Source organism: Sarcophilus harrisii, chromosome 5 (assembly GCF_902635505.1).
Source record: "Sarcophilus harrisii chromosome 5, mSarHar1.11, whole genome shotgun sequence".
Taxonomy (NCBI): Eukaryota; Metazoa; Chordata; class Mammalia; order Dasyuromorphia; family Dasyuridae; genus Sarcophilus; species Sarcophilus harrisii.
In genome coordinates, this window is record NC_045430.1 from 265,335,301 (window position 1) to 265,363,194 (window position 27,894).

The 27,894-nt window shown below is 34.9% G+C and overlaps 1 protein-coding gene across 8 annotated transcripts in view; it reads left to right on the top strand.

The window, feature by feature from the left end:
- The window catches only part of RBMS3 (RNA binding motif single stranded interacting protein 3), a 1,441,154-nt gene that overhangs the window by 621,590 nt on the left and 791,670 nt on the right, over positions 1-27,894 (top strand). For all 8 annotated transcript variants that reach the window (XM_031938176.1, XM_031938175.1, XM_031938179.1 and 5 more), the window contains one exon: positions 23,312-23,485. In XM_031938176.1, the coding sequence (XP_031794036.1) occupies positions 23,312-23,485 (174 nt within the window). The remainder of the gene's footprint in view (positions 1-23,311; positions 23,486-27,894) is intronic.

Consider the following 27,894-nt stretch of genomic DNA (forward strand, 5'->3'; position numbering starts at 1 on the left):
AAGTATTATGGAGCAAAGAGTTGGAAAAACAAACTGCTTTTTTGGAGGGGGCGGGGTTCCTTAACTATCTGAAGGCAATGAAATTTTCCTGAAATCTCCTAAAATTTTCCCTTAGAAGCTTTTTTTCATTCATGTTTGACTTTCCGAGGCCAGACAGGTTTGACTGTTTTTTGCATGACTGGGAAAGTTTTAAATGAATACCATGAAGAAACATTGCAGCCTTCCATTCTTCTATTCACATCTCCCCAAATCATTCCCACTTTCTCCATTGCCTCAAGATATTATCCAGCCTTCTAATAATTTTTCTTCTTATTCAAGGGCAGCCTTGAGTCCTGCCAGAGTAATGGGTCTGGAGTCACAAAGTCTCATCTTATTGAGTTCAAATCTTGCCTCAGACACTTATTAGCTTCATGATCCTGAGCAAGTCACTTAACTCTGCCTCATTTCATAACACTCAACTCTGCCTCATCTCTTAAGTGAACTGGAGAAGGAAATGACAAAACATTCCATTATCTTTGCCAAGAAACTCCCAAATGAAGTCATGAAGAGTTGGAAATGACTAAGCAACAGCAGATCTTATTTGAATCTCTTTTTAAAAAAGAATATATTTTTTTCTTTAATCATTATTTCTTAACTTTTTTCTCCTTCCATCACTAATATTGTGAACAAATGTTCAAATGTATTCATCACGCACATCTTAACAATTTTATATAATTTATACCATTACCATCTGTTATCTCAAGCCAGTGAATTCTAGAAAGCATTATGAGTAGCAATTTGTAGGAAAGCCTATACTAATTAAAGTCATGTTGTACCTTTCTTTCACAAGTCACAGTCTCCACAAGGAACCAGAAGAAGACTGTCTATGAAGCATCTGTAAAGGAATATGTTCTTTTATGGGGGGAGGCATCTGTTTTCCATATAACTCTAAAAAGCTCAAATGAGATATTTTTAACCTAGTATCTTATTTGTATAACAGAAAAAAATCTTTTGGGAAAATAATGGATGAATTTTTCCTTTATCTAAAACCTAATTCATATTGAAAAAAAATGATTTGCCTTATTAGAGAAATGAGAAGAGGGACTTGGCATATAACTTGATCAAGGGCTCTTGTATAGTTCACATGGTCCACTGTTATTTTTTTTAATATTGAAATAAGTTAATTAAGGGCCACAACTTTAAAGACAGAAGAGTTCTGAAAGCTCATTGAGTCCATTTCCTTCATTTTATAGATTAGAAAACAGATTAAGAAAGATTTAGTGACTTAAGTCAGCTAGGTGACACAGTGCATAGAGTAATGAAAAAGCCATAAATTCAAATCCAGCAGGAGAAATTTATTAGCAATGTTAGGGGAAAATTAATTTTACTTCTATCTGACTCAGTTTCCTCACTTACATAAAATGAATAATAATAGAATCAATTTCTCAGAGATGACAATGAAATGAGGTATCACCTGTAAAAAATCTTTTGCAAATTTTTCAGTATTTTATAAATACAGGCTATTATTGCTCAAGTTCACATAGTAAATTGTAGGACTAGTATTTGAATATGGACCTTGCCTGGTGATCTGATGAAAAAAAATGAATAAAAATCCCATGGGGTGGACAAGCACTGCTAGGTTGTAAGTTGTGGCATGGGAGGAAATTCCCATGTTGATGAAATGACATTCATTTAACTAAGAGGTATCACAAAAGTGCCATTTCCTTATTTGATTCACTCTGCTACCTCGTTGAAATTTGGATTCCCTTACTCCATCTCCACATTGTCTTTGGTAGGGCTTCCTTGTAGAGAGCTTCAGGCAATCAATCAGCAAAATTTGTTTAGCAAGTACTATTACTCAGCAGGGCAGTGAGGTGGCTCAATGGATAGGGAGCTGGGCCTGGAGTCAGAAAGATTCATCTTCCTGAGTTCAATACTAGCTAGCACCTGACATTTTCTTAGCTCTATGACCCTGGGCAATTCACTTAATCATATTTTGCCTCAGTTTCTTCATCTGCAAAATGAGCTGGACAATGAAATGACAAACTGCTCCAGTATCTTTCCCAAGAAAACCTCAAATGGGGTCATGAAGAGTTGGACACAACTGAAATGACTGAACAGCATTCTGTTCAGAGGTTTAGAAGATACAGAAATAAAAGCAATGATTTGTTTTTGCTTGTTTGTTTTTCTGTCCCCAAGGATGCTATGCTTTAGTTAGAAAGGCAAGATGAAAGTATGGAACATTTAGACACCAACATAAAACTATGCATTTTGTTCTTTTCCCTTGTATTCCAGGGTATAATGCATTGTCTGGTCACCAGTCAGTCAGGAAACATGTTTTAATAGCCTACCCTGTGCTAGGAGCTTTGTTGTATGTTGAAAATCCAAAAGATGATGTGTTACTATGTGCTTAATGAGTCCTTGTTGATTGATTGCTATAGAGATTAAATTTTAAATTATTAAATTCAATTGAACTGAGATGGCAACCTATCTCAACACAGAGATGTGGAAAGCACCCATGCTCTGGAGTCAGAGTTCAGATTCCATTTGTGAGTCTTCTTATTTATGACTTTGGACAAATAACTTCAATTTCCTGGACTCAGTCACATGATTTTTAAAATGAATGTTAAATTTCATAGCTAGTTAGATCCTTTTTAATATTAGATCTATGATCCCATGATCCTATTTATGAAGTTTTGTTGATGTACAAGACATCAGCCTAATTTGCTAACACTGACCAGCCAAGAAGGAGATCCACCGGAAAAGAGAGGCAAAAGGGAGATGGTTTCCTTGATTAAGTAGAATTTCAGAAAGGCTTTGAAAAATGGCTAAAACAGAGATTGATTATGGAAAAAAGTTTTCCCAGGATAGCAGGTATCTTTCAATTCTTTCTCCTGATAATTGCTCCTTCTCCCACTACTTGCAGTTCACAACCAGGAAGAGAACTGGTCATAGCCTTGTTCCCCACTTCCACTCTCAGACTATTTCTCTACTACGATTATTCAATGACCTTTCTATAAAGAGCCATATTCTCTTTGTATATTATGCTATCCTTCCTCCTTGTTACATACATCAACCTCCTAGTCATTTTCTGAATTGTCTCAATGACTTCAATACCTGACATAATCTTTCTCTCTACTCAATTGCCTTCCATCATCCTTGGGGCATTCAATATTTATGTTAATGAGTCTTCTAACAACATGAACAGAAATGTCATCTTTCTCAATCACAATAACCAGTACTCCATTTCAGCCGCACAGAAATGTATTTACATCTCAGAATCTACCGTTTCTCTGACTCAAGTTTCCAGACATTGCATCTTGCCTACTGTGTCCTTCATACAAAGCTTACCCTTTCCCCTTGTCAGGACTTTCAGCTCCTTACTTCCTTGATCATTATTTGGACCTTGAGCTCATCCTTATTTTTCCCAATCTGGTATCACTTGCCTCCATTTTTAGTCTTATCTAAACTTTGGTCTCTGCACACAGTTGACACTTAATAAATGCTGAAATATATGTAAAATAACTAGAGAACAAATGACTAGAGTCATTTAATTACATTCAATTGTAAACAGTTAATTGGTAAGGTCCCAATTAAACAGAACTGCTATTTCTTTGCTAACTTTCCCATAGGGATAATGCTTCCTTCTCACTGGGGTTTTCTTCTAGGATCTAACCTTCATTTTTTATTTTTCCTTTTACATAGTATTCCAGTGATCATCCAGGAGTATGATTATAAGAACCACACTGTTTTTATGGGGATCTTTCTAAGTATATTTATTTATTTACCTCATTTTCCCATCATTCTTGGCACAATCATTGTCTTGCCTGTCTCCCAATGGTGCAGCCATGATGACTCTCTTTCAGTCCTATAGTACTAATTTTCTGTCTCATACTTGGTTTTGGTGATATTCAATGTACTTAGAGGACCAGCTAGCCCCTGGGGGTGGAGTGGGTGCATCCCAGAGCTGGGCAGCGACAGCCTGGGAATATTGATTTCTATGTACCTATCCCATACTTGCTGTGATTTTGAGTGCCCCTCTATGCCATTTATTCAGAGTCAATCTCATGATTATTTGTGTGTGTCCTTTATCTACCAACAAGATGAGAAGTTCTTTAAAAGTCAGACTTCTCTTTTCCTTATTTTTAAAATTAAGACATTACTTTAACACAGTATCTCTCACAAGAATGATATTGTGGATGCTCAGCAAATATTTGCTGACATCTTGATAAAGGAATATATTTTGTATAGAAGTGAAAAATAATACCTCATCGTTGCTGAAGAGGCATATAAAAGTAATAGGGGTAGGAATAGGGATTTTGGGGGCATGATTGTTATAGTGGGGATTTCTTTCTTTTAGGGGTTGGACTAGATGGCCCCTGAGATTACTTCCCCCTCTCAAATTATTTGACTGGACCTGTGATTTCATTGATCTAGGGACCTCTCAGGTAAGAAAAATCCCTTTACCATTACAGGTAAAAATTTCAGTTTTAGGTAACTAGATCAACAAAAGCCTAAAGTGATGTGCCCAGAATCACAAGCTAGTAGATGTCAGAGATCAGTCTTGAAGTCAGGTCTTCCTGACTCTGATGTTGGCTCATATAGTACTAAGAGCTAACATTTATGGAACTCTTTATAATTTGTTGAGGGTTTGATTGTTAACTATTTGACCCTCACAATAAAACTTGTAAAGTACTTTACTTTCATTACTATTATCCCTATTTCTGCATAATCACATCATATTAATTATTATTTGCATTTTATAGGGGACAGGAAAAGAAGACTAGAAAGCCTTGAAGGCAGTTTCCTTTTGTGCACAGTCTAGAACAGTACCTGGAACATGAAATATGTGCTAAATGCCATTGTATTGATTGTTCTTCTGTGTGCTATAAAATGAAACAAAAAAATCTCTCCCTACTCCAAGCCATTTTCCATTTAGCTGTCAAAGAGATTTCCTCAAAGTTTAGGTCTTACCATGTCATTGCTATTTAAGAAATTTTTATGGTCCTCTATCACTTCTGGGTTCAAACAATATCCTCTGCTTAGTTTGGCATTCAGAGTCTTTCATAACCTGATCCACTTTTATCTTTCTATTTTTCTAATGCTTTAGTCCCACTTATTTGTAATGGAGAGATATCAGCTTCTTTGTTATGTCTTCCTATTTCTAGATGTCTTACATCTATTATTATTATTTCATATTATTATTATAGCATTATTACATCTATTTTAAATTGAATAAATAAATAAATTGAATATTTTATTTTCCTAAATTACAGGTAAGAAAGCATTCATTTAAAAAAATTGAAGTCCAAGTCCTCTCCTTCCTCTCTGAGGAACTAAACAATTTGATATAGGTTGTATATGTATAATCGTGTAAAACATATTTCCATATCAGCCATGTTGTGAAAGGAACCATAAACCAAAAATGCAAAAAAAAGAAATGAACCCCCCCAAGGTTAAAAATAATATTCTTGGATTTGTATTCATACTCTATCAGTTCTCTCTCTGTGTGTGAATAACATTATTCATTATGTGTCCTTTACAATTGTCTTGGATCATTGCATTGTTGAGAATAGCCAAGTCATTCAGAATTAATCATTGTATAATAATGCTGTTACTGTGTACAATGTCCTTCTAGTTCTGCTCACTTCACTTTGCATCAGTTCATATAAATCTTTCTAAGTTTTTTCTAGAATCATTTTACACATCATTTCTTATAACACGTATCTTTTTTTAAACCTTAAGTAATGTTTATTTCTTATAATTGAATCCTCTTCAATTATAATTTTCTGCAAAACCTACATTAGCATAAATTTGGAAAAAAGGAATAGAACACTGAAATATGTACATATGTTGTTTTGATTTGTACAGTATTTGCTTTATAATTTGTGACTTGGAACTGTTATTTTTTATTTTTTAAATAATAGCTTTTTATTTTCAAAATATACACAGGTAGCTTTCAACAATCACCTTTGTAAAACTTTGTATTCCAAATTTTTTCTCCTTCTCCCCCCCCCAACCTAGACAGCAAGTAATCCAATATATGTTAAACATGTGCAATTCTTCTATATATATTTCCACAGTTATCATTATATATTTCATATATGTATTCCATGATAATTATACAGTTACTATACAAAGAGCTGGTATAAATATTTTAATACAAATAGTTCCTTTTCACTTTTTAAAAAATCTCTTTGGGATACATAGTAGTGGTATTACTGAGGGCATTCACAGTTTTGTAACTCTTTGGTAATGCTTCCAAATTTGCTCTCCATAAGGAATCAAATCATTTCACAACTTCACCAAAAATGCATTAATGTCCCAATTTTCCCACTTCCCTAACATTTGTTATTTCCTTTGTTTTTCATGTTAACCAACATGATAGGTATAAGATAATAATTCAATTGTTTTACTTTGCATTGCTCTAAATAATAGTGATTTATAAAGCATGTTGTCATATGACTATAAATACTTTTAACTTATTTGAATTTGAAAACTATTCATACCCTTTGATCATTTATCAACTGGGGAATGACTTTTATACATATAAATTTTACTCAGTTCTTTATATATTGGTGAATGATTTATATCCTTATAAATTTACTCAGTTCTTTATATATTTGAGAATTAGATCTTTATCAAAGGTTTTGGGTTTTTTGGTAAAAAAAAATTCCCCTCAGCTTTCTGTTTTCCTTCTAATCTTGTTGCACTGGTTTTGTTTGCACAATCTTTTTTAATTGATATAATAAAAATAAGAATTTTATATTTTATAATGCTTTCTATCATTTGGTTATATGTTCTTCCATTTCCCATACATCTGATAAACTATTCCTTGCTCTCCTAATTTGTTTATGGTATCACTCTTATCTTTGAATCATGCATCCCTTTTTATCTTCTCTTGGTATATAGTGTTAGATAGTGGTGTTTACCTATTTTCTGCCATATTGATTTCCAGATTTCTCAGCAGGTTTTGTCAAATAGTGAATTATTATCCAAAACTTGGGAGTTTGGACTTATTAAACACTAAATTATTATTTTCATGGTCATTTACTACAGAGTAGTATGTACCTAACCTAGTATTTATCCACCACTCTATTTCTTAAGTATACCAAATTATTTTGATGAATAATGATTTATAATATATTTTGAAGTTTGGTGTGATCACCTTCTTTCATATTTTTTTCCCTTAATTCCTCATATTCTTACTCTTTTGTTCTTCATTATGAATTTTATTATTTTTCTAGCTTTATAACATAGTTTGATTGGTATGGTACTGAGTAAATTAATTTAGGTAGAATTGTCATTTTTATTATATTGGTTCAGCTTACACATAAGCAATTGATATTGTTTAGATCTTATTTTATTTGTAAGAAAAGTGTTTTGTAATTGTGTTTGTATAGTTCCTAAGGTTGTTTTGACAGGCTCTGAAGTATTTTATAACATCTACAATTTTAAAGTGTTTTTCTTTGATCTCTTACTGTTGGACTTTATTAGTGATAGACAGAAATGCTAATGATTTATGGGGCTTTATTTAGCAGCAACTTAACTAAAGTTATTAATTATTTCAACTAGTTTTTAGTTGATTCTCTAGATTATTTATATATGCTATCATATTATTTGAAAAGAATGATAGTTTTGTTTTCTCATTGCTTATCTAAATTCTTCCAATTTCTTTTTTCTTTTCCTATTACTAAAAGTAACATTTCTAGAACAATATCAAATAATAATGGTGATAATGAGCCTCTTTGTTTCACTCTTGATTATATTGGGGAAGTTTCTAACTTCTCTCCATCACAGATAATGCTTGCTGATGATTTTAGATAAATAGAACTTATCATTTAAAGAAAAGCTCCATTTATTCCTATGTTCTCTATTAATAGGAATGGGAGTTGTAATTTGTCAAAACCTTTTTCTGGATTTGTTGAGACAATCATATGATTTCTCTTGGTAGAGTTATTGATATGGTCAGTGACGTTGAGGTTTCTAATATTGAACCAGCCTTGTATCCCTGGTATAAATCCCACATTGTCTTACTATATGATCCTTGTGATATATTGATTTATTCTTCTTGCTATTATTTTATTTAAAACTTTTGCATCAATATTGATTAGGGAAATTGGTCTATAGGGTTTTTCTTTGTTTTGAGTCTTTCGGGTTCAGGCATCATATTTGCGTCTTAAGAGGTATTTGGTAAAATACCTTCAACTATTTTTTTAAAAAATAGTTTAGATTGTTCCTTTTATGTTTGGTAGAATTCATTTGTGAATCTGTTGGAACCTGGGGAATTTTTCTTAGGGAGTTTATGGCTTATTCAGTTTCCCCCTGCAAATGGGGTTATTTAAGCATCGATTTCCTCTTATGTTCATCTGGACAATTTATATTTTGGGGAATATTCCTCCATTTCAGTTAGGTTATCAGATTTATTGGCATATAATTGCTCAAAATAGCTCATAATAATTGCTTTAATTTCTTCTTCATTGGTGACGAATTTACTAATTTCATTTTTGATATTGGTAATTTGATTTTCTTCTTTCTTTTTCGTCATATTGACCAATGGTTTATCTATTTCATTTCTTCCCCCTTCAAAAAAAATCCCAGCTCCTGGGGTTATTTATTAGTTTAATGCCTTTCTTACTTTAAATTTTATTAATCCCTTCCTTTTATTTTCAGGATATTCAATTTAATATTTAAGTGGGTATTTTTAATTTGTATTTTTAATTGTATGCCCAATTTATTAACTTGTTCTTTCTCTATTTATTGATGTAATCATTTGGAGATATAAAATTTCCCCTAAGTACTTCTCTGGTGATATGCCATGGATTTTGGTATGTTGTCGTATTGTTATCATTCTTTTTAGTGAAATTGTTGATTATTTCTATGATTTGTTCTTTTATCTACTTATTCTTTAGGATTAGGTTATTTAGTTTCCAATTAAATTTTAAGATAAATTTCCATGACCCTTTATTAAATGTAATTTTATTAGATTATGATCTGAAAATAATACACAAGTACATGTCTGCCTTTCTTCCTATTGCTGTGAAGGTTTTATACCATGACACAGGTCTGGTTTTGTGTAGGTGCCATGTACCACTGATAAAAAGGTATATTTCTTTTTATTCTCATTAAATTTTCTCCAGAGGTCTATCACATCTTTGTAAAATATTATCTACCCTTTAATTTCTCTCTGTTTACTTTTTCTTTAGATTTACCTAGGTCTGAGAGGGGAAAGTTGAGGTTCCTCACTAAATAATTTTACTGACCCCTTCCTCCTTTAACTAATTTAAATTCTGTTTTAAACATCTGGTTGCTATACCACTTGATGCATATTTATTAAATACTGAAATTACTTCACTGTCTATGGTACTTTTGAATTAGATCAATTTTTGCTTTTGCTTTTTCTGATATCATAATTGCTACCCCCACTTTTTTTTTACTTCAGTTAAAGCATAATAGATTCTGCTTCAGTTCTTACCTTTACTCTGTATGTGTTTCTGTGCTTCAAATGTATTTCATGTAAACAATGTATTGTAGAATTCTGTTTTTAATCCATTCTGCTATCTGCTTCTGCTTTATAAGGGTAAGTCCATCCAATTCATATTCACATTTGGTATTACTGTTTATTTCCATTCATCCTATTTTTCCCATTTATCCTTTTATCCTTCTCTCTCTCCCTCTCCTTCTCCCCTCCCTCTCTCTCTCTTTTTCTCTCTATCTCTTTCCTTTCTCTCTTTGTTTCTCTGTATCTGTATCTGGCTCTGGCTCTTTCTCTCTTTTTTCTCTCTCTCTCCACCTCCTTCCTCTCTCTCTCTCTCTCTCTCTCTCTCTCTCTCTCTCTCTCTCTCTCTCTCTGTTTCTCTCTCTCTCTCTGTCTCTCTCCCCCTCCCCCTCCCTCCTTTCACTCTGTCTCTCTTTACCAGTGTTTTATTTTTGACTGCTGCCTCATTGCTTCCCCCAATCTGTCCTTAGTTCTTCCCTTCTCTTATCCCCTCCCCTTCTCCTTTCCTATAAAGTAAAACATATTTCTATACCCAAATGAGTATATTTATACTTTCCTCTTTGAGCCATTTCTGATAAGAGTAAGATTCAAGCAATGCCCACCACACCTTCAACTTTCCCTCCTTTAAAATAGATCTTTTGTTTCTCTTCATGTAAGATAATTTATCCCTTTCTCCTCTCTTCTCTCGGTGCAGTCCTCTTTCACATTTTTAAATTTTCTATATCATCCCATCTCTTTTTGTTGTTCATTTTTCCAGAGTGTTTCATGACTTTTAAAGGTAGGCTCTGCTCCTGGGATGGAGGAGAATTATCCGAAGCTTTTTGCACTGGAAGAGCATAAACTCACCACTAATCTGCTGTGCTGGGGCCACAGGGTATCATGGCTGGCCTGCTGGACTTTTGGCACAGGGCCACTTGGCTGCCCTGCTATACCAGGGTCACAAGGTCTGAACTGTGCCTATGTCTCAGGCCTTGCCATTGGCTTGCTGGGGTGCAACGTGCTGCTGGCTTGCCCAGATGCCTCCTGCTCTGGACTGACCCAGGTGCTCTTTCTTGACCCAGGTGAGACAGATCTTTCTTGTTGACTTTCTAAGTTGTCTTGGATTGGAAATATTTTCACCCCATCCTTTTATTGGTTTTTCAGCTGCAGAATTCATTTTAAGGTATTATTTTACAGTTGTTTGGAAGCACATTTAAGAGCATTCAGATGATTTCCTGTTTTATTCTATCATTTTGTCTCTGTCACCAAAAGCAAAGATGTCATATATTTTCACCAACTATTCTATATGCCCAGAATTCTTACCCTTTTCATCTCTGTCTCCTGGTTTCCTTCAAAATCCTATCTTGTAAAAGAGATTTTTTTTAAAATGAGTAGTGCCTTCCTTCTGTTGATCTTTTCAAATTATATTCTTTCTGTTTCTATGTCTCTGTCTCTATTTTTCTGTCTCTGTTTATTTCTGCTTCTCTCTGTCTTTATACTTTCTTTATACATAATAATTTATGCACATATGCATTACACTGTGAGCTCTGGGAACATAGACTCATTTGCTTTTCGTTGTATTCATAGAACTAATAGTTAATTAAGCAATACTTCTTAATTATCAGTAAGTAGATATTTCTATCATAATAAGGAGCTTACCAGTCACTCAGCCAGTCAACAAACATTAAGTACTCTTGATATGTGCTATGTATTGTACTAAGTTTTGGGGCTACAAAAAATTGCAAAAGTACTATTTATCCTCAAAGAGATAACAGTCTAATGGGAAAGATTAGAGGGTTAAACTCATGACCTGACAGAGCCACAAAAGTATTTAAGGAAAAGCTTTAGAGTATTATTTTATATATGAAGAATATTGCTCTTAATAGGGCAGTAGATTCATGTAAGTTTGATTTCATTAAAAGTTTCCCTCCATCTCCAAGGTAGGGCAATTCAGTGACCTCAAATAAGCATTAAATAGTGGAGAAATGTAGAAAACCCATTGTTAATGTTGGGGATACAAAGAGAAAAGTAAAAATGTTCCTACCTTCTAAGAAGCTAATATACCCCTGGAAGGTTATGCTATGTATATTTAAAGTATTACAAGAGATAAAAATGGGGGCAGCTAGGTGGCCAATAGATAGTGTTGGACTTGGGGTCAGGAAGACTTCTCTTTCTGTGTTTAAGTCTGGCCTCAGATTCTTAATAGCTATGTGATTCTGGGCAAGTCACATCACTTTGCTTGCCTCAGTTTCCATATTTGTAAAATGAGCTGGAGAAGAAAATGGTGAACCACTTAGGATCTTTGCCAAGAAAACCCCCCAAAGTAGACATGAAAAGTCAGACATGACTGAAAACAACTGAACAACAGTAGATAAAAAATAGCATATGGGAGATGTGAAGAATAATAGCATCTGGAGAGATCAGGAAAAGCTTTACAGAGTAGATAAAAGGTATCTGAGTTGAGTCTTAAAGGTAGCTAAGAATTTCAAAAGGTAGAAACCAAGGGGAAATTCATTTCTAGTATAAGAGAGAAATTATGTGAGAATATCAACATAGAAGAGAGAGTGTCAGAGAGCAGAGGTCACTTTGATTGCAGTTCATGAAAGAGAATAGTTTGAAATTAGTTTGCAAAGGGAGCTAAGAACCAGCAAAGCAGGCACTTATATACCCAACTAAGGAATTTGGATTTTACCTCTAGGTTAATAGAGAAATGTTGAAGAGTTGATTTTTGTATTTTGTGTGTATGTGTGTATGTTTTATTAATAGGAAGTGACATTGTGATTGAACTTATGTTTTAAAAAGATTATTTTAGTACATGTTTGGAAGACAGATTAGATTGGATAGTAGTTATAGGCAGGAACTCTAAGTGAGCAGAGTGATTAGGATGCTCTTATAGTAGTAGAAAGAAGGGGAAGATGTAGGAGATTTTGTGGAGGTGGAAAGGGCTGAACTTGCCAAATGAATAGATAGTGAGATTGACTGTGAGCACAAATAGTATGTGTGTATTTAGGCATAGTTTGGGGAACATTCCTTGCCCTGATTGGAAAGCACCAGTAGGAATGTTTCCTCAGAGTTACCTGCTCCACTTTTTATACATATATATGAAGCTGAAAGAGGAAGAAACATTTAAATGTGACTTTAGTTACAAATCATGGGTGCTTAAGGATCATCGCACCATCAGTAGAAATTGGGAAGTTAGGAACAAGAATAGGGAAGAGACTGAGTTCTGTTTGGAACATATTCCTTGGAAGATGCCTCAGTCTCTGTCTCAGTTTCTATCACACACACACACACACACACACACACACACACACACTATCTAACAAGTGGTTGATGATGATGTGTGGCCAAATGTTAGGAAACAGGCTAGGAGCAATAGACAGACTTAAATACTTTCTCCATAGAAATGGTTTATATTGCCATTTTTTTTCATGAAAAGGTCCCACAAGTGAATAAATTATTTGTGGGAAGGACAGAGAGAATCAAATTATCTTCCTATCAGCTCCTTTGTAAATGTTCCTTTATCCAAATTTTCCTTCCATCCCATGACTCCAGAGAACTTTCATTGATGATCTTGATTTTCCTGAGGACTAGAGTCCCTCATGTCTTTTCTCTTCCATCATAATCTACTGCTTTGAAGTTTTCAAACTCAATCCTGATAAATTTAGTGCCAAGAATCGCCATTTATTTTGAAATCATTTTTATGTTCATTTGGTAATGGGAGCCTTTGCCAACTGTCATTTAATCACATTTCTGATATTCAGAAGTCTATAGAGGAAGTTGAGAAAGAAGCACATTACCAGTATCCTGTTCTTTCAGAAATAACAATAAACACACACACAATCACATGGTCATACAATCATATACACATATAGACACACACATACACACATATACATTCTTCTCCTTATTAAGTATTATTCAATTACATTTCTGATATTCAGAAGTCTATAGGGGAAGCCAGTAAGCACATTACCAGCATCCTGTTCTTTCAGAAATAACAATAAAAACACACAAACACACAAATACACACACATCCTTGCCCTCCATAGAGAAGTCAAGCAATTGAGACTGAGAATAAGACTCCTTTTGGGAGTAAAGAAAAAAAATTAATATGTCAAAGAAAGAAAGAAATTTTCTGTTCCTCCATTGAGGGGGTGGAGTAGGGAGAGGACTTTCCCCATTTCCTTGTGCAACCTCCCTCCCTCTGAGTGTCAATGATTTATATTCATATAGAGAAATTTATTTGAAAGAAGCCTCTTTTCCTTCATGGTCAGCCTTTCCCCCATCCCCTACTCTCCCCTCTCAAACCTTTGTCAATGAACAAAGTAAGCACTTGTCTCACACAGTGAGTAAGGGGAGGGTTGGTGTGGGTTTGAGTGTTCATTCACACTCTGCTTGGGGGTTCCCTGTAAGTGAAATCTTTAGAAATGAACAACCAGGATGTCTTTGCTTGGGATAGGGGGTGGGGACAGAAGTTTGAAAACCCTTTTTGAAACCTGAAGAGTGCTGGGATGGAAACTGTTCCTTTTGGACTTCCTAACAGGCATTGTAGAAAATAAACACACAGGAAGTCATTTTGTTTCTTTGTGAACTTCATGTTAACATGGAATTTGTTAACTGAAAAGTCCTTTAGACACTGAGAAAAATTTACACACACACGTACACACACACACACACACACACACACACAGAAAGAGAGAGAGAGAGAGAGAGAGAGACAGAGAGATAGAGAGACAGAAAAAGACAGAGACAGAGAGACACAGAAACAGAGATAGAGAGACAGAGACAGAGATAGAGAGACAGAGACAGAGAAGAGAGAGACAGTGATAGAGATAGAGAAGGTAGTAAGACTCATTTCCACAGAAATATGGCTGTTGCTTGCACTACCATGACTTGAGCAGGGCTCTTCCCTAGGCACCAAAATGGATAAGAGCTCTTAGTTTTAAGAAGGAAAAATTCCTGCAATGACTCCCCATAGTAACAAATAACAGTGTGTCTTGCAGTGATGTTGTCCCTCAAGGAACAAGTGCAACTAACCTTTGGGGCTTCTGAGGGACAGGGTGTCTCACCTGTCAATGGAGTTGTTTTGAATATGACCTCACTACCCCAGCACTTGCCACCAGGTTGTATCTGTTCACTGAGTTTAGTGGATTTAGAGTCAGGAAAACCTTAGTTCAAATTTTGCCTTAGGAAATTACTGTTACACAAGGCAAATTATATGCCTGCTTAATTTTATCTCATCTGCAAAATGAAAGGACTGGATTTGATGGTCTCTAAGATCTCTTCTAGGTTTAAATCTATTGCCCTCTCCCCCTAGACTGTCCTTAACACCTCTATGTTCCCTCCAACTGTTGAAAGCAATGGTGGTGATGATTCTATTCAGTAAATATTTCTTCAGCATCTATTATGTCAGGCTCTATACTAATGGCTAGGGACATAAGAGAAAACAAAATGTGCCTTAAAAGGGTTTACATTCTACTTAATGTGTGTATATTTGGGGTTGGGGAGAGAGCCTATAATGTGTATGCAGATATTTAAAAATCATTTTTCTGTTCCTCAGCAAAAAGTTGTGAAAACTTTCCTTAACTCTGATCTCATATGAGAAAGTACTTTGCAAAAATTCAAGTCCATTCACTGCAAGTAATTGTTATTGTTGTTATAATTTCTGGTAAAACATTTTCCAGAGTGATTTTTTTTAAAGTAGCCATGGCAATCATTTTCCCTAATTACATATAAAAACAGTTTTTAACACTGTTTAAAAAAAAAATGTGAGTATATATACATATATATATATATGTGTGTGTGTGTGTGTGTGTGTGTATCTATCTATCTATATCTATATATCTATATAGATATAGATAATGAAATCATGGCCATAATATTGTAGAATTCCAGCATAATGTCATGATATGTCCTTTGTTCAAAAATTTTCAGTAGTTCCCTACTAGTTTCTGAGTAAAGTTTATAAAAAATACAGAAAACCCCTATTGAAACTTACTGACAGATCCAGAATTTGTAAGGAAACATTAAAGATAATGCAATATATCTCTACAAGATTTAACAGAAAAAACACAATCAGTAGATCATTAAAGATATGGTTAATGATGAGCTAGAAAAATGGCATGAATCTTCAAATATAATATAGATGTGTCAAGAAAAAAACCATAACAAACAAGCCTCATTCTTTTTAAGATTATTAAATAAGAGAAAAAAGAATGCTGGAAATAAATTTAGCTTTGAATATGCCAAAGTTTTTCATAAAGTTTCTCATACTATTCTTTTTTATAATATTTTATTTTTATTGTTTAATGATTTAATGTTTCATTTTCCCTAATTACATATAAAAACAGTTTTTAACACTGTTTAAAAAAAAAATGTGAGTATCAAATTCTCTCTCTCCCTCCAAAGCCCCCTCCTTAAGAAGACAAGCAATTTGATATAGGTTATACATGTGAAGACATGCAAAATATATGTTCATGTTAGTCATGCTGTAAAACGACCAAAAAATCAAGAAAAAATAAAGGAAAGAAAAAATATGCTTCAATCTGCATTCAGACTCCATCTGTTCTTTCTTTGGAGATAGGCAGAATTTTCCTTCAAGTGTCTTGGAATTATCTCGGATCATTGTGTTGCTGAGAATTGCTACATCATTCATAATTGATCATTAAAGAATATTGCTGTTACTATATATAATGTTCTCCTGATTCTTCTAATTTAACATGTATCAGTGATTCCAGGTTTTTTTCTGAGAGCATACTGCTTATAATTTCTTATTACAAAATAGTGTTCCATCAAAATCATATACAATACAATAATGTTTCTAGCCCTTCCACAATTGATGGACGTTCCCTCTGTTTCCAATTCTTTGCCAACATTAAAAAAGCTACCATAAATATTTTTGTACATATAGGTATTTTTTCCTTTTTTTCAAATCTCTTTGGGGTACAGATATAGTAGTGGTATTATTTGATTAAAGTGTATGGGTGTTTTTATGACTCTTTTGCCACAGTTTCAAATTGTTCTACAGAATTGTTGAATCAGTATGCAAAGTGCATTTGTGTCTCCACTCTCTCAAAGCACTCCAAGACTTTTTACTTTCCCTTTGTTTTATATTAGGTAATCTGATAGGTATGGAGTGGTAGCTCAGATTTTTTCTAATTTGTATTTCATTAATAGTGATTTTTGAGCATTTTTTATTAGGGTAATAGATAGCGTTGATTACTTTGTCTGAAGCTGCCATTCATTTCCTTTCATCATTTATCTGTTGAAAAATGTCTCTTATTTTTTATAAATTTGACTCATTTCTCTATATATCTGAGGAATGAGATATTTTTCAGAGAATATTGTTATTAATTTTGTTTACAGTTATGATTCTGTACATTTCACTCCATTCTGTTTTTCCCATTTATGTCGCTCTTTCCCCTTTCACCCTGTATATGCTCAAAATCATTTTACTTCTGTCTTTTACTGCTATCAATCTATCCTCTTTTCTTTTGTGCATACTCTTTATCCCCTTTTGCTTACTTCTTGTAGAGTAAGATAGACTTTTTTCCAATGAGATATTTCACATTTTCTTATTTTTTCCTTCTTTTGATTTTGTTTTAGTTTTGTTGATGTTTCATAAAGTTATTAGCTTCCACTTGTGCAATTCTAATTTTTTAAAACATTTTTTCAGTGAGCTTTTGTAGTTACTCTTCCATTTTACCAGTTCTGCTTTTTAAGATATTCTTCTCTTTACTTCTTTTAACAACTTGGACTATTTTGTTTTTAAGGTGTTATTTTCTTTAGCATCTTTTTTGGGGCCTCCTTTAGCAAACTTGTTCCTTTTTTTCCTGATTTTCTTGTATCACTCTCTTTTCTCTTTCAATTTCCCCCTTCTACTTGTCTTACTTCATTAAAAAGTCTTTTTTGAGCTCTTTCATGACCTGAGGCCAATTCATGTTTTTCATTGAGGCTTATGCAGTAGTTTTGATTGTGTGGTTTTCTGAATGTGTGTTCTAATCTTTTTTGTCACCATAGTAACTTTCTTTTGTTTGCCAGAATTTTTCTCTTGTTTGCTCAAAATTTTTTCTGGTTTATTTCTTGACTTTTAACTTTTTGCTAAATTAAGACTTTGCTTCTAAGTTGGAAGGTGTACTTTCCAAGTTTCAGGATTTTAGAGCTAGTTCCGGGGTGCCTATAAGTTTTCAGTTCTTCCAAAGTGATATGATCTAAGGAAAGTTGTGTTTACTCTACTAAGGAAACATATGCACTCTTTTCTGTCCTTTAACTGTGACTGGTGTCTCTGTTTCCTTGAAGATACCAGCTCTGGTGTATTTGTGCTCCTCCTAACTCCAGAACTACCACCTAGGACTGCAACCCAGATTTTGGCATGGGCAGTGTGACAAAGTCCTGCCACTAGAACCAACAGCATGACCCCTTATAATTTCTTTCTCTTCAATTGTCTGACACCCTTAACAAGCTCTGGAAGCTGCTGCTGCTGCCACTTCTGATTTAGTGGCTCCTAAGACCTGCTCTTATTTTTCTGGAGTATGATCTCTACTAGAACTGGGAATGGAGCACCATTCCCAGCCTTATGTGACAGAATTTTCTTGCTGACTTTCTAAGTTGTCTCAGGCTTTAAAATGGTTATTTGTGGATTCTTCCACTTCCAAATTTGTTTTGAGGCATTATTTTAAATGTATTTACAGGAGACTATGGGAGAGATCAGGGGAGTCCCTGCTTTTTCTTTGTTATCTTGGTTCTACCTATCTTCTCATAGTATTTTTAGGAAGAGGATAGAGAGGTTAAGGACTGGACAATAATACAATTAAGAAGATTTCAAAACTGGTAAGGTGATTAGATTCACAGAGTCATCACTGATAGTCTATTGTTAATCATGTTAATCATATCACAGTGTCCCATGGATCTGTGCACTGGTAAACATTTTTATCATTGATCTGAACAAAGCCATAAGTGACATGGTTATTGCACTTTCAGGGGGCATGATGCTGGGAAGGATGACAAATTCATTGAGTCAGGATCCAAAGGAATCTAGAAATGCCAGAATTGTGGGTTGATATTTTTCTTAGAATAAGATAAAATTCAGTGTACCAATTAGAATAGGATAAAATTAGGGTACAAATACAAAGTCTTGAATCTATGTACAAAGAGCTTTGCAAGTATAAAATGACCAATGTTTGATGAGATAGCATTTCTTTCCCCTGGGGATCTAGTCAACTACAAGTTCAATATGAGATAACTGTAATTTGGCAGTCAAAAAAGGGAGCACCATGTTAGGCTACATTAAATAAAACATGCATCATTTCTAGGAGTAGGGAGAAATCATCCCATTCCACACAGCCCTCATTAGACTTAAGGAAATTCTAATGTTCATTTTAGGAAAGTATCCAGAGGAAGATAATGGGGATGCGGGAGGGCCTTGAGGATCCATTAGATGATAATGGGTTGAAGGAACTAGGGAGAAAAAGAAAAGAAAGAAAAGGAGGAGAAAGCTATACTTAAATATTTTAAAGGCTCTTACTTTAAAGACAAATTAGATCTGTTCTGTTTGACCCATAACCTCAGAATCAGGAGAAGTTAATAAAAGTAGAAAAAAATCAGATGATGGCTGTTGTCACTAAAAATCTCCTTTTTTTCCCTGAGGCAATTGGGGTTAAGGGACTTTTCCAAGATCACATAGCTAGGAAGTATTAAGTGAATGGGGCTGGATTTGAACTCAAGTCCTCCTGACTTGAGGGCCAGCACTCTTTACACTGCACCATCAGTGCAGTGTACCCTATTTATGGGAGCTGTTCAAAATGTGTTAGAGTACCTAAAATAGTACTGGGTTTCTTCTCCTTGGAGACTTTTAAGCAATAAGGTAGATGACTTTGATATGAAACTCAATCAAATTTCCTTGAATTTATTTAATTCATTTGCTTTTCATTTACTCACTTGCTATTCAAATATTATTTTCTCTTTATGTGCATGTTTGTTTCCTGAAAATAGGGATTATTTCATTCATTATGTTTATATTTCAAAATCCTATTATATTGTAGTTTCTGGTCTATTGTTGATTGATTGGTTGATTATCTACTGGAGATGGTTATATTAACTAGCTCTTGAGATCCCTTCTAACTTTCAAATTCTGTGATTCTGTGATATGGCAAGCATGAGAGATTTATGACTCTTTCCAAACGAACACATAACAAACAAATAATTATACTATAAATGCAAATGTCACAACATCCCTGAGAATCCAAAGAAATCCAAACTGTGTGTGAAAAGGAAAAAGTGCATATCATGCTTGTCATCCTGTTTACTGTGGGAGTTGTCCTTAGGATGCTTTCAATGAGTCTTCAGAAGCTAAGCCTGCATGCCCATACTAACATTCAGTTATATAAAATCACTCATCTTAATCCCCTGGGTAGGAGTCTGCTGAAGAAGACACAAAAGAATAATATCAAAATAGCAACTTGCCCTGGTTCCATTTTTCACCTCCATTAAACATACAAATATACTGGTAATAGTAACAACAATATGAATAAGGAAGTAGAGGGACATAATAGAGAACTAGTCTCAAAACCAGAAGAACTAGATTTAAGCCCCACTTCTGACACATACTAGCTAGGTAACTTTGGGAAGTCATTTAACCTTTCAGTGCTCTAGGAAGCTCACTAAGACAATAAAATGCAGAAAACCTGGAGATCTACATTGATCAAGGGGATTGTCTTCCCTAGGAGTTCTCTATACTAAGGAAATCACAAGTCCATATTGATGAGGATGGAGAGGATGAGAATGATGATAATTTCAGGGAACTTGCAAAGAGAGCACTCCCAAACCAATACTTTTATTCAACTAAAAATTGCAATCACTCAGAAATACGCTTCAAAAATTAAATGCAAAAGAATAATATCGACATAGTTCCTTGTCTCTAGACTAACTTTAAACAAGATAAAAAGAATTATTTTCTATAATATAACATTTTCTATAAAATCTGTAATATAAAAATTTTCTATAATAACAATAACAATAGCTGACATTTATGTAGTCTAGTAAGGTATGCAAAGTATTTTATTAATGCATTTGATCCTCACCATAACATGTGATAAAGAGGCTACAGTAATCCTTTTTTGGTTTGTTTTTAAATGACAAAATGGGGGATCAGAGAGTTCATGAATTACTTGGGCTCCCACCATTAATATGTACCTATGGTAGAATTTGAATTCAGGTCTTTCTGATTCCAAACCTAGTGCCCTAGTTAGGACATTGGACTATCTCTCTTTCTATGTATACATTAGTTAACTTGGAACTTTAAAAATGTTTCCAAAAATATAGCCTCTTCCCAGGTAGAGTTCAAGAGAATAAAAACCAAACTGGCATGTTTAGGTGACTAAAGTCACAACAGAAACACGATTATAGAATGTACAGAAGCAACGAAAGCAAAGCAAACAGTGAGTTAGAGTACAGCTACTGTGTCTATCACCCATAATTAATTGCAAGCATGATATACATTAATTATAGTGCACAGCATACCCAAATGTTACAACTCTCATGGAGAAGCATTGCTATTCTATTTCAGTGAGCATTTCTAAGAATTTGTATCTCCTAAGAAATATATGTGCCTTCAGATCATTAGCCTCTGGTGTATGTTCATCTTAAGGTTATCCATAAAATATCTTTAATATTTTCAATTTGTACTCTCTCATGGGTTTGCTGTACCATATTTCTGTCTTTACTTGAGTCTTTTAACAAAATCTAGTTGTCCATCATGTAAAAGAGGTTACTTCTCTTTTCCCTAAAAAGCTTGGCCACTTATACCCTGAAGGTATTTTCTCTTTTCCACCCTTATTTCTCTTTTTTTCCTTTGTCCCATTTTTGTCACTCTACTATCTTCTGCTCCTTCTTCTGTCTTTAATTTACATTTCAAATTTCCGATAAGGCCGGGCCCAGTAGAGATTTTAATTAAAATTCAGAAAATGTGTAATGAGTAAAAGAACTTATTTTCTTTCATTTTCACCTTGTTCACTAAGTGGCCTTTCTTTTTCTCCTCTTTCTTCAGCCTTAGAAACAAAATTCATTTCAATTCTCCTTTTCTTCTCTCTTTTTCTCCTCCTCCTCCTTTTTCTCTTCTTCTTCATTTTCTTCTTTGTTTCCTTCTTTGCTTTTCTTTTCTCATTCTTCTCTCTGTCTTCTCTTCCTCTTCCTTCTTTTCTTCCTCCTCCTTCTTCTCTTCTTCCCCTCCTCTTGCTGTCTTGTTTTGATGTTTATGTTCCCAGAATCCGGCACAAAATTTCAGTCTCACCTGTCATACATCCTTAGTAAATGTTTTAGAAATTATAAGTACATACTTAGTAAATGTTTTAGAAATGAAATATCCCTGAATAAAGGAGTTATTTTTCTTTTAATTTCCATAGAGTACTCAAACTGTATTCTAATATTACCTTTTTGAAGTTGTTCAATACCTCCAATTCTAACCTAATGCATCAATGCCCATTTCCCCTTCCCCACTCATGCTAATGACAATGGCATCAACTATTTTTTTTTCCTAATTGAGTTTTTGGGACACTCAGCCTTTGAAACAGAACTAATTTGAAGTGTTATCTATTTGACAAAACAGTTCTTTTCCCAGGAGACACTGACAAGTGCTTTCTTCTAAAACAATATCAGTCTGTACTGTAGATATTTCAGCAAAAAGATACTGAGCAAGCACAATCAAGCCTCGCCATCCCTCTGTTCTTCTTTATGCTTCCTTAAGCAAAGAATAAATAATGGAATAATCTTAGCAGTATAGGAGTGGTATTTCTTAGCCTTGCTTTCATATAAATAATGTTGATGACGACAACGATGATGATAGTGGTGATGATGGTGGTGATGGTGGTGATGATAGTGATGATGATGATGAAGGCAGTTGTGGTCATGGTGGTAATGATGGTGATAGCTAACATTTACAAGCCATTTTAAGATTGAAAATTACTTTCCATATCTTGCCTCATTTGATCATTTTGACCACATTTTGATGAAGATGCCATTATTATCCCCATTTTATAGAAACAGTATGGAAAAAAAGAAAGCAGAGAAGGGGGATATTAGGCACTTTGGGCCTTCTTCTGTTTTCTGCACATCCTTTTAAGGAGAAGAAAAGGGTTCAGACAATTTGAAATCCTCATTTTCAGGAGAGCAACCAGACCCCATCAGTCCACTATGTTCCTTAATCTTATCCTAGCCAACTCTTCCATTTTTTGGTTATTGCATTCTAGGGAAAGCAATAGTCAATTTGCACAGAAGGGAGAAGGAAGCAAGAACGCTCCTATAATTGAAAATGTCACCTTTACAGGCATCACTAAACCATATCTCATTTTTAGCCGATGGAATTGTGTTGAAACTGGAGAAAACTGTTTGCGATCCTATCCATTTCAATTAGTCCTGGCACTTTGTGATCCGGACTCACTCCAGACAGAAAGATGTGATGTTCTCTTTTTACCCAGCAAATATCCCCCTTTTCTTAAAAATCCTAGGAAAGATGATCACAGCTGGATCAAGGTATCCAGGTGGAACAGTAGGTAGAGGGATTGAGTAGAGAGCTGGAAGGTCTGGATTTCAATCTTGCTTCTGACTCTTAGCTGTATAGCCAAGTTAGTTAAAACTCTCACAGACTCAGTTTCTTCTATAAAATGGGCATAAATGCCACCTATTTCCTAGGGGTGTTGCGGGGCTCAAATGAGGTAATGTATAAAAAGTGCTTTGCAAACCATAGATTTTAGCCCAATAGAAATGCTAACGATTGCTCCAGGAGTTCATATTGCTGAGTCCAGTTGGACTGCGGATGGCTAGAATTCTTTTGACATGCTATTTCTTTTTTCTTGATAGTCTAGCTCCACGGTGAGAACATACCAAAACAGTAAATCCAGAGTGACCATGAGTCCCGGCTTCAGCTCCCAGTGGAACAGCAGCCAACCTGCTTGGAACAGCTATACCTTTCCAAGAGCAAGCTTGCACTACCAGTCCCATGCCAGCTACACCTACTGTGCTGGACACCCTGCCGTAAGTCACTGACTTTTTGGACATGTGTGCATGGGGTGTGTGTGTGTGTGTGTGTGTGTGTGTACATGCTTGTAATTAGTATTGTTCCTTCAAAAGGAAAGACATTTTCTGCTTCAGTATCTAGCCATTTGTTGGATCCTTACACTTCCATCCATTATCTCAAAGTCAAGAAGATGTAAATTGAATGTTCTTAGAAAAAACACTTTCTTTTTTTTTCTTAAAGGAAAATGCTTAAATGTTTAAATGAAATGACCTCTCTGAAAAGTGTCTGACCTTTAATGTGAAATCATTGCTGAAAAGATGCCGAAGGGATGGCCTGGAAGGGGAAGGTTAGGAGTGGAACTTAGCTGTGTAATTACCTTTTTCTAGATTTACTTTCCTCTGTCCCTCCAGGCCATTGCTTAGGTAATGAGCAGATCACTTCTGTATTTATTTGTGTGTTAGAGCCTCGGAAAAGGCATAGAGGAGTCTGTTAGACTTGGTGGGGACCAACTCTGATGTCACATAAGACCCTCCTGATATTCGTTTATCCATGATCAATACCAAATGTGTCAGCCTTTCAGGACAAGGTGAAGAGCTGACTCTTCTGGGTTATTAATATAAATGGTTATAAAAATTAATATAAATAAAAATATATAAATAGCACAGCAGAAGGCTACATGTTGTAATCTGACAGTGGTGGAAGGTTCATGGTGGGAGGGTTCTCAGGATGATATTAAGTCATAGTGGAAACCTCGAATACATATCATTGAGTGGCTGGCTCTTTCAGATTCATAATTCACTAAGATGGCTTCCCTGGGCATGTAAAGCAATAACTAGCTATTTCTATGGCTCCGTCAGCATGTACCAGACTCTGCTCTTTGCTGGATTTTAAGGAAACAGAAAGGACAAAAGCAGTCTTCATCCTTTAAAAAGGTTACATTCTAATGGGGAAGAAAACAGATGAGGAATTAGATATGATGGATAGATAGAAAGATGTGTGTATATATGTGTGTAGCTCTCTATCAAAATCTATATCTAGATTATACACACATAACACACATGTAGATGTGTATGTATTATGCATATACATACCTGTATACTCATGTAGACCTCTCTATATATTTACACAAGTATTGTAAATAAACAAATATATGTGCATAAATATATACACATATGAATACTCATAATATCCATGTGTACATATAAAATACAACACACTGTAAACATATGCATATGTAAGTATGTGAATGCTCATATATGTATATAAACACACAATAGAGGGAAGGCAATCTCAAAGGGAAGGAACTACAATTGAAAGAACCAGGAAAGGACTCAGAGTAGGTGAGTTGTGCAAGAAGGCGGGGGAATTAAGAGATGTGCCTAAGTGTGAAGAGCATTGCAAGGATATGGAGTGTTCACTCCAAGAGCATGGAGATAAGAAATAGAGCAGCATATCTGGGGATCTGTCTACTGTAAATGGATTATATGTGGAAGAGAGTAAGGAAATATACAAGGGAACAGATTATGAAAAGATTTAAATAACAAAAATTTGATATATTTGATCCTGTAGGCAATAGGAAGTTTATTAGAAAGGATGGGAATGATATGGTCATACTTAAGCTTTAGAAAAATCCCTTTTGTACTTAGAGAAGAATGGAGCAGAATGGGAAGCGACAAGTCAGGAAGATTAATTAGAAGACTGTTGGAAGAGTTCAGATGAGAAGTGATATGTTAGCAGGGAGGGAAATATTTCCATTTAGGGGGCCACACCAAGAGGAGAAAGTGTGCCTTAGGGTAAAGCCCCAGTGGTCCTGCCCTACTTTTAACTCTGAGGAGATGGCCCTTCAAAAATAAACAAAGACCAGAGATATTTGTAAAGTCAGAGCCATCCTATTTGTTGTTTAGAGATTAAGTTCATAACCCTGTTTAAAAGAGCAATGCCTTGAAATAAATTTGAGGTGCTTTTAACTAATTACAATCTTTATTAAGCCACTTTAGCACATAAAATGATCAGCTAATTGTTTGCTAAGCCATTCCATATCTTTCTTTCTCTGATTTCCATTTTCTCACTAGAGATGATGAGGTTGGTGACCTTGCTTTGTGTTTATGAATATACCCTAAGGCAGGAGGTTTTACCCTGGGGTACAGTGAACTTAAAAAAAGATAAATATATTTCAATAGAAAAATAGTTTTTTGTAACCCTATGAATTTTATTTTATGCATGTAAAAGCATCTTTTTTTCTAAGAAAGGGTCCATAGGCATTTCCCTATTGTGGAAGGGGTTCACGACACATTAAAAGTTAAGAATCCCTGCCCTAAAACTGCCCATGTCAGCAAGTCATGGCTGCTGCTATTTTTCACCCCTATGCCATCCTCATCCACTTCAATGTCAAGAATAACAGAGTGATGACATATCAAATAAAAATCACTCCAACTGAATATTATTAGAAATGCATATGTTACATTCTTAGAGTTGCATTTGAATTTTCCTTCTAAGAAACTGGGCTAATTATAGAATTTACAAAATGGGGATAATTACACTCTGTCTAGCCAAGCTGAAATGATTTCATCCTCAAGGTAGATTCTTATTAAACATTTGTCCTTGTCATGGCATGGGCTTCAGTTCTACCTATTGGGACTAAACTCTAGCAGTGAAAGGGGAAATAAAAGTTAAGACCACGTTTTTAAAATGACCCTGAATGCTACTCTTTCAGTTTTAGCATGCTTTCAGGAAAAAAAAAAAAAAAAAAAACACAATATTTTTAATAGTTGATTGTAATTTTCACTCGACCTTTCTGAGTCTCGACTTCATCTATTACTCTTGAAGATATAACTAGTGGGTCTCTGAGGTCCCTTTCCACACCAATATTTATGATCTCAAATTCATAGAATTTTCAAATGGACTTGCATTTTTTTTGAAATTAAGTAGCTGAGAGGAATGAAGTGATTTGCCCAAGATCACACAGCTAGTAAGTGTCAGAGGCCAGATCTTAACTAATGAACTAATTAATTGGATATTGTAAAGAAAAACTAATGAATTAATGCCTGACTCCATGTTGAGCACTCTATCCACTGAGCCACCTAACTACCCAAGAAGAAACCTTAGAGATCATTTAGTCTAGAGGTCTCTAAGTGCCATAGTAGAATCAAGTCCTTATGTGAACATCCAGAGGAGTGGAAGGTGTGTCCCAATGGTTCTCTAATTCTTTTGAAGGTTCTGCCTTTATGATAAAGCCTGGGCCCTGGTACTTTCATTTGCTAGTGATCTCTCCCTTCCCAAATTACATTTTATTCTTATATCAATCAATGCACAAGTTCTTACTCTGCCCAAAGTAGAATATAGACCCCCTCACAGAGGGAACTGGTATTTTGGGGAAGTGATTTGTTTATTTTGCACATGTACCCTAGCCACCTGAAAGGGTCCTTGGCAAATTACAGGTATTAAAATAATAATAATTATCATCATGATGATCATTATTAAATAACATTTAGATAGTACTTACTATGTGTCAGGCTCTATGCAAAGCACTTTACAATTAATATTCCATGTGATCCTGATAACATCCCTGGGAGGTGGATGGAGGAAACTGAGGCAGACAGAAGTTCCGTGGCTTGCTCAGGTTCATGGTAGCTAGTAATATCTGAAGAAGTGAATTTGAATGTAGGTTTTCCTGATTCCAGCTCTTGTACTCTCTCCCAGCACCATTGAATCCAGTTTCTTAAAAAATGACTGGTTTTTCGAACTACAACATTAAAATATCCAGTTTGGTGTTCCCATCTCTCATTTTTCCTATGCTGACCTCTCTCCCCAAATGTCTTTTCTGAACTAGTTTGATGTCTACAATCTGGGTCAATTCACAGTAGCTGTCACAGTGAATAATTGCTTTGATGGATTGGTCAGTGTGGTGTGTTCACATCATCCAAAAGAACTCTTGACCAGAACATTGGTAGGAGATGAAGCTGCTGAAGCAATATATCAGTAGGAGACCAGGAAAGATTTTCCTGGCCCTAAATTTCTCCCCTGATCTACTGTGACAACTGAATTTTCTACCATTTCCTTCACTTCTCAATATTCTTATTCCCTAATAACTTTCCGTGGCTTTGAATCATAATAATCCGCCATTTCAGAATTAAAAATATGGAAGATTTAAGCTGGTAGACTATGTTACCCAGGCTAACTCTGGAATAACAAGAACTTTTAAAAATCCTAAAGGCTTAACAAAGGAGGTAAAAAGATCAGATGGCAGGAAGGAAAGACTAGGGATTGGTTGAAATCCTGGAGGGTTAATTATCTTCCAAGAGAAAAAATGAACAAAAGAAAAAGTGCGTGGTATTCTAGGCAGATCCCTACTGTAGGTTCTATGGAAAAACATGGCCAATAGTAATAGAAAGCATTCTAAACATAGAGTCATAGGATACGGGTTCAA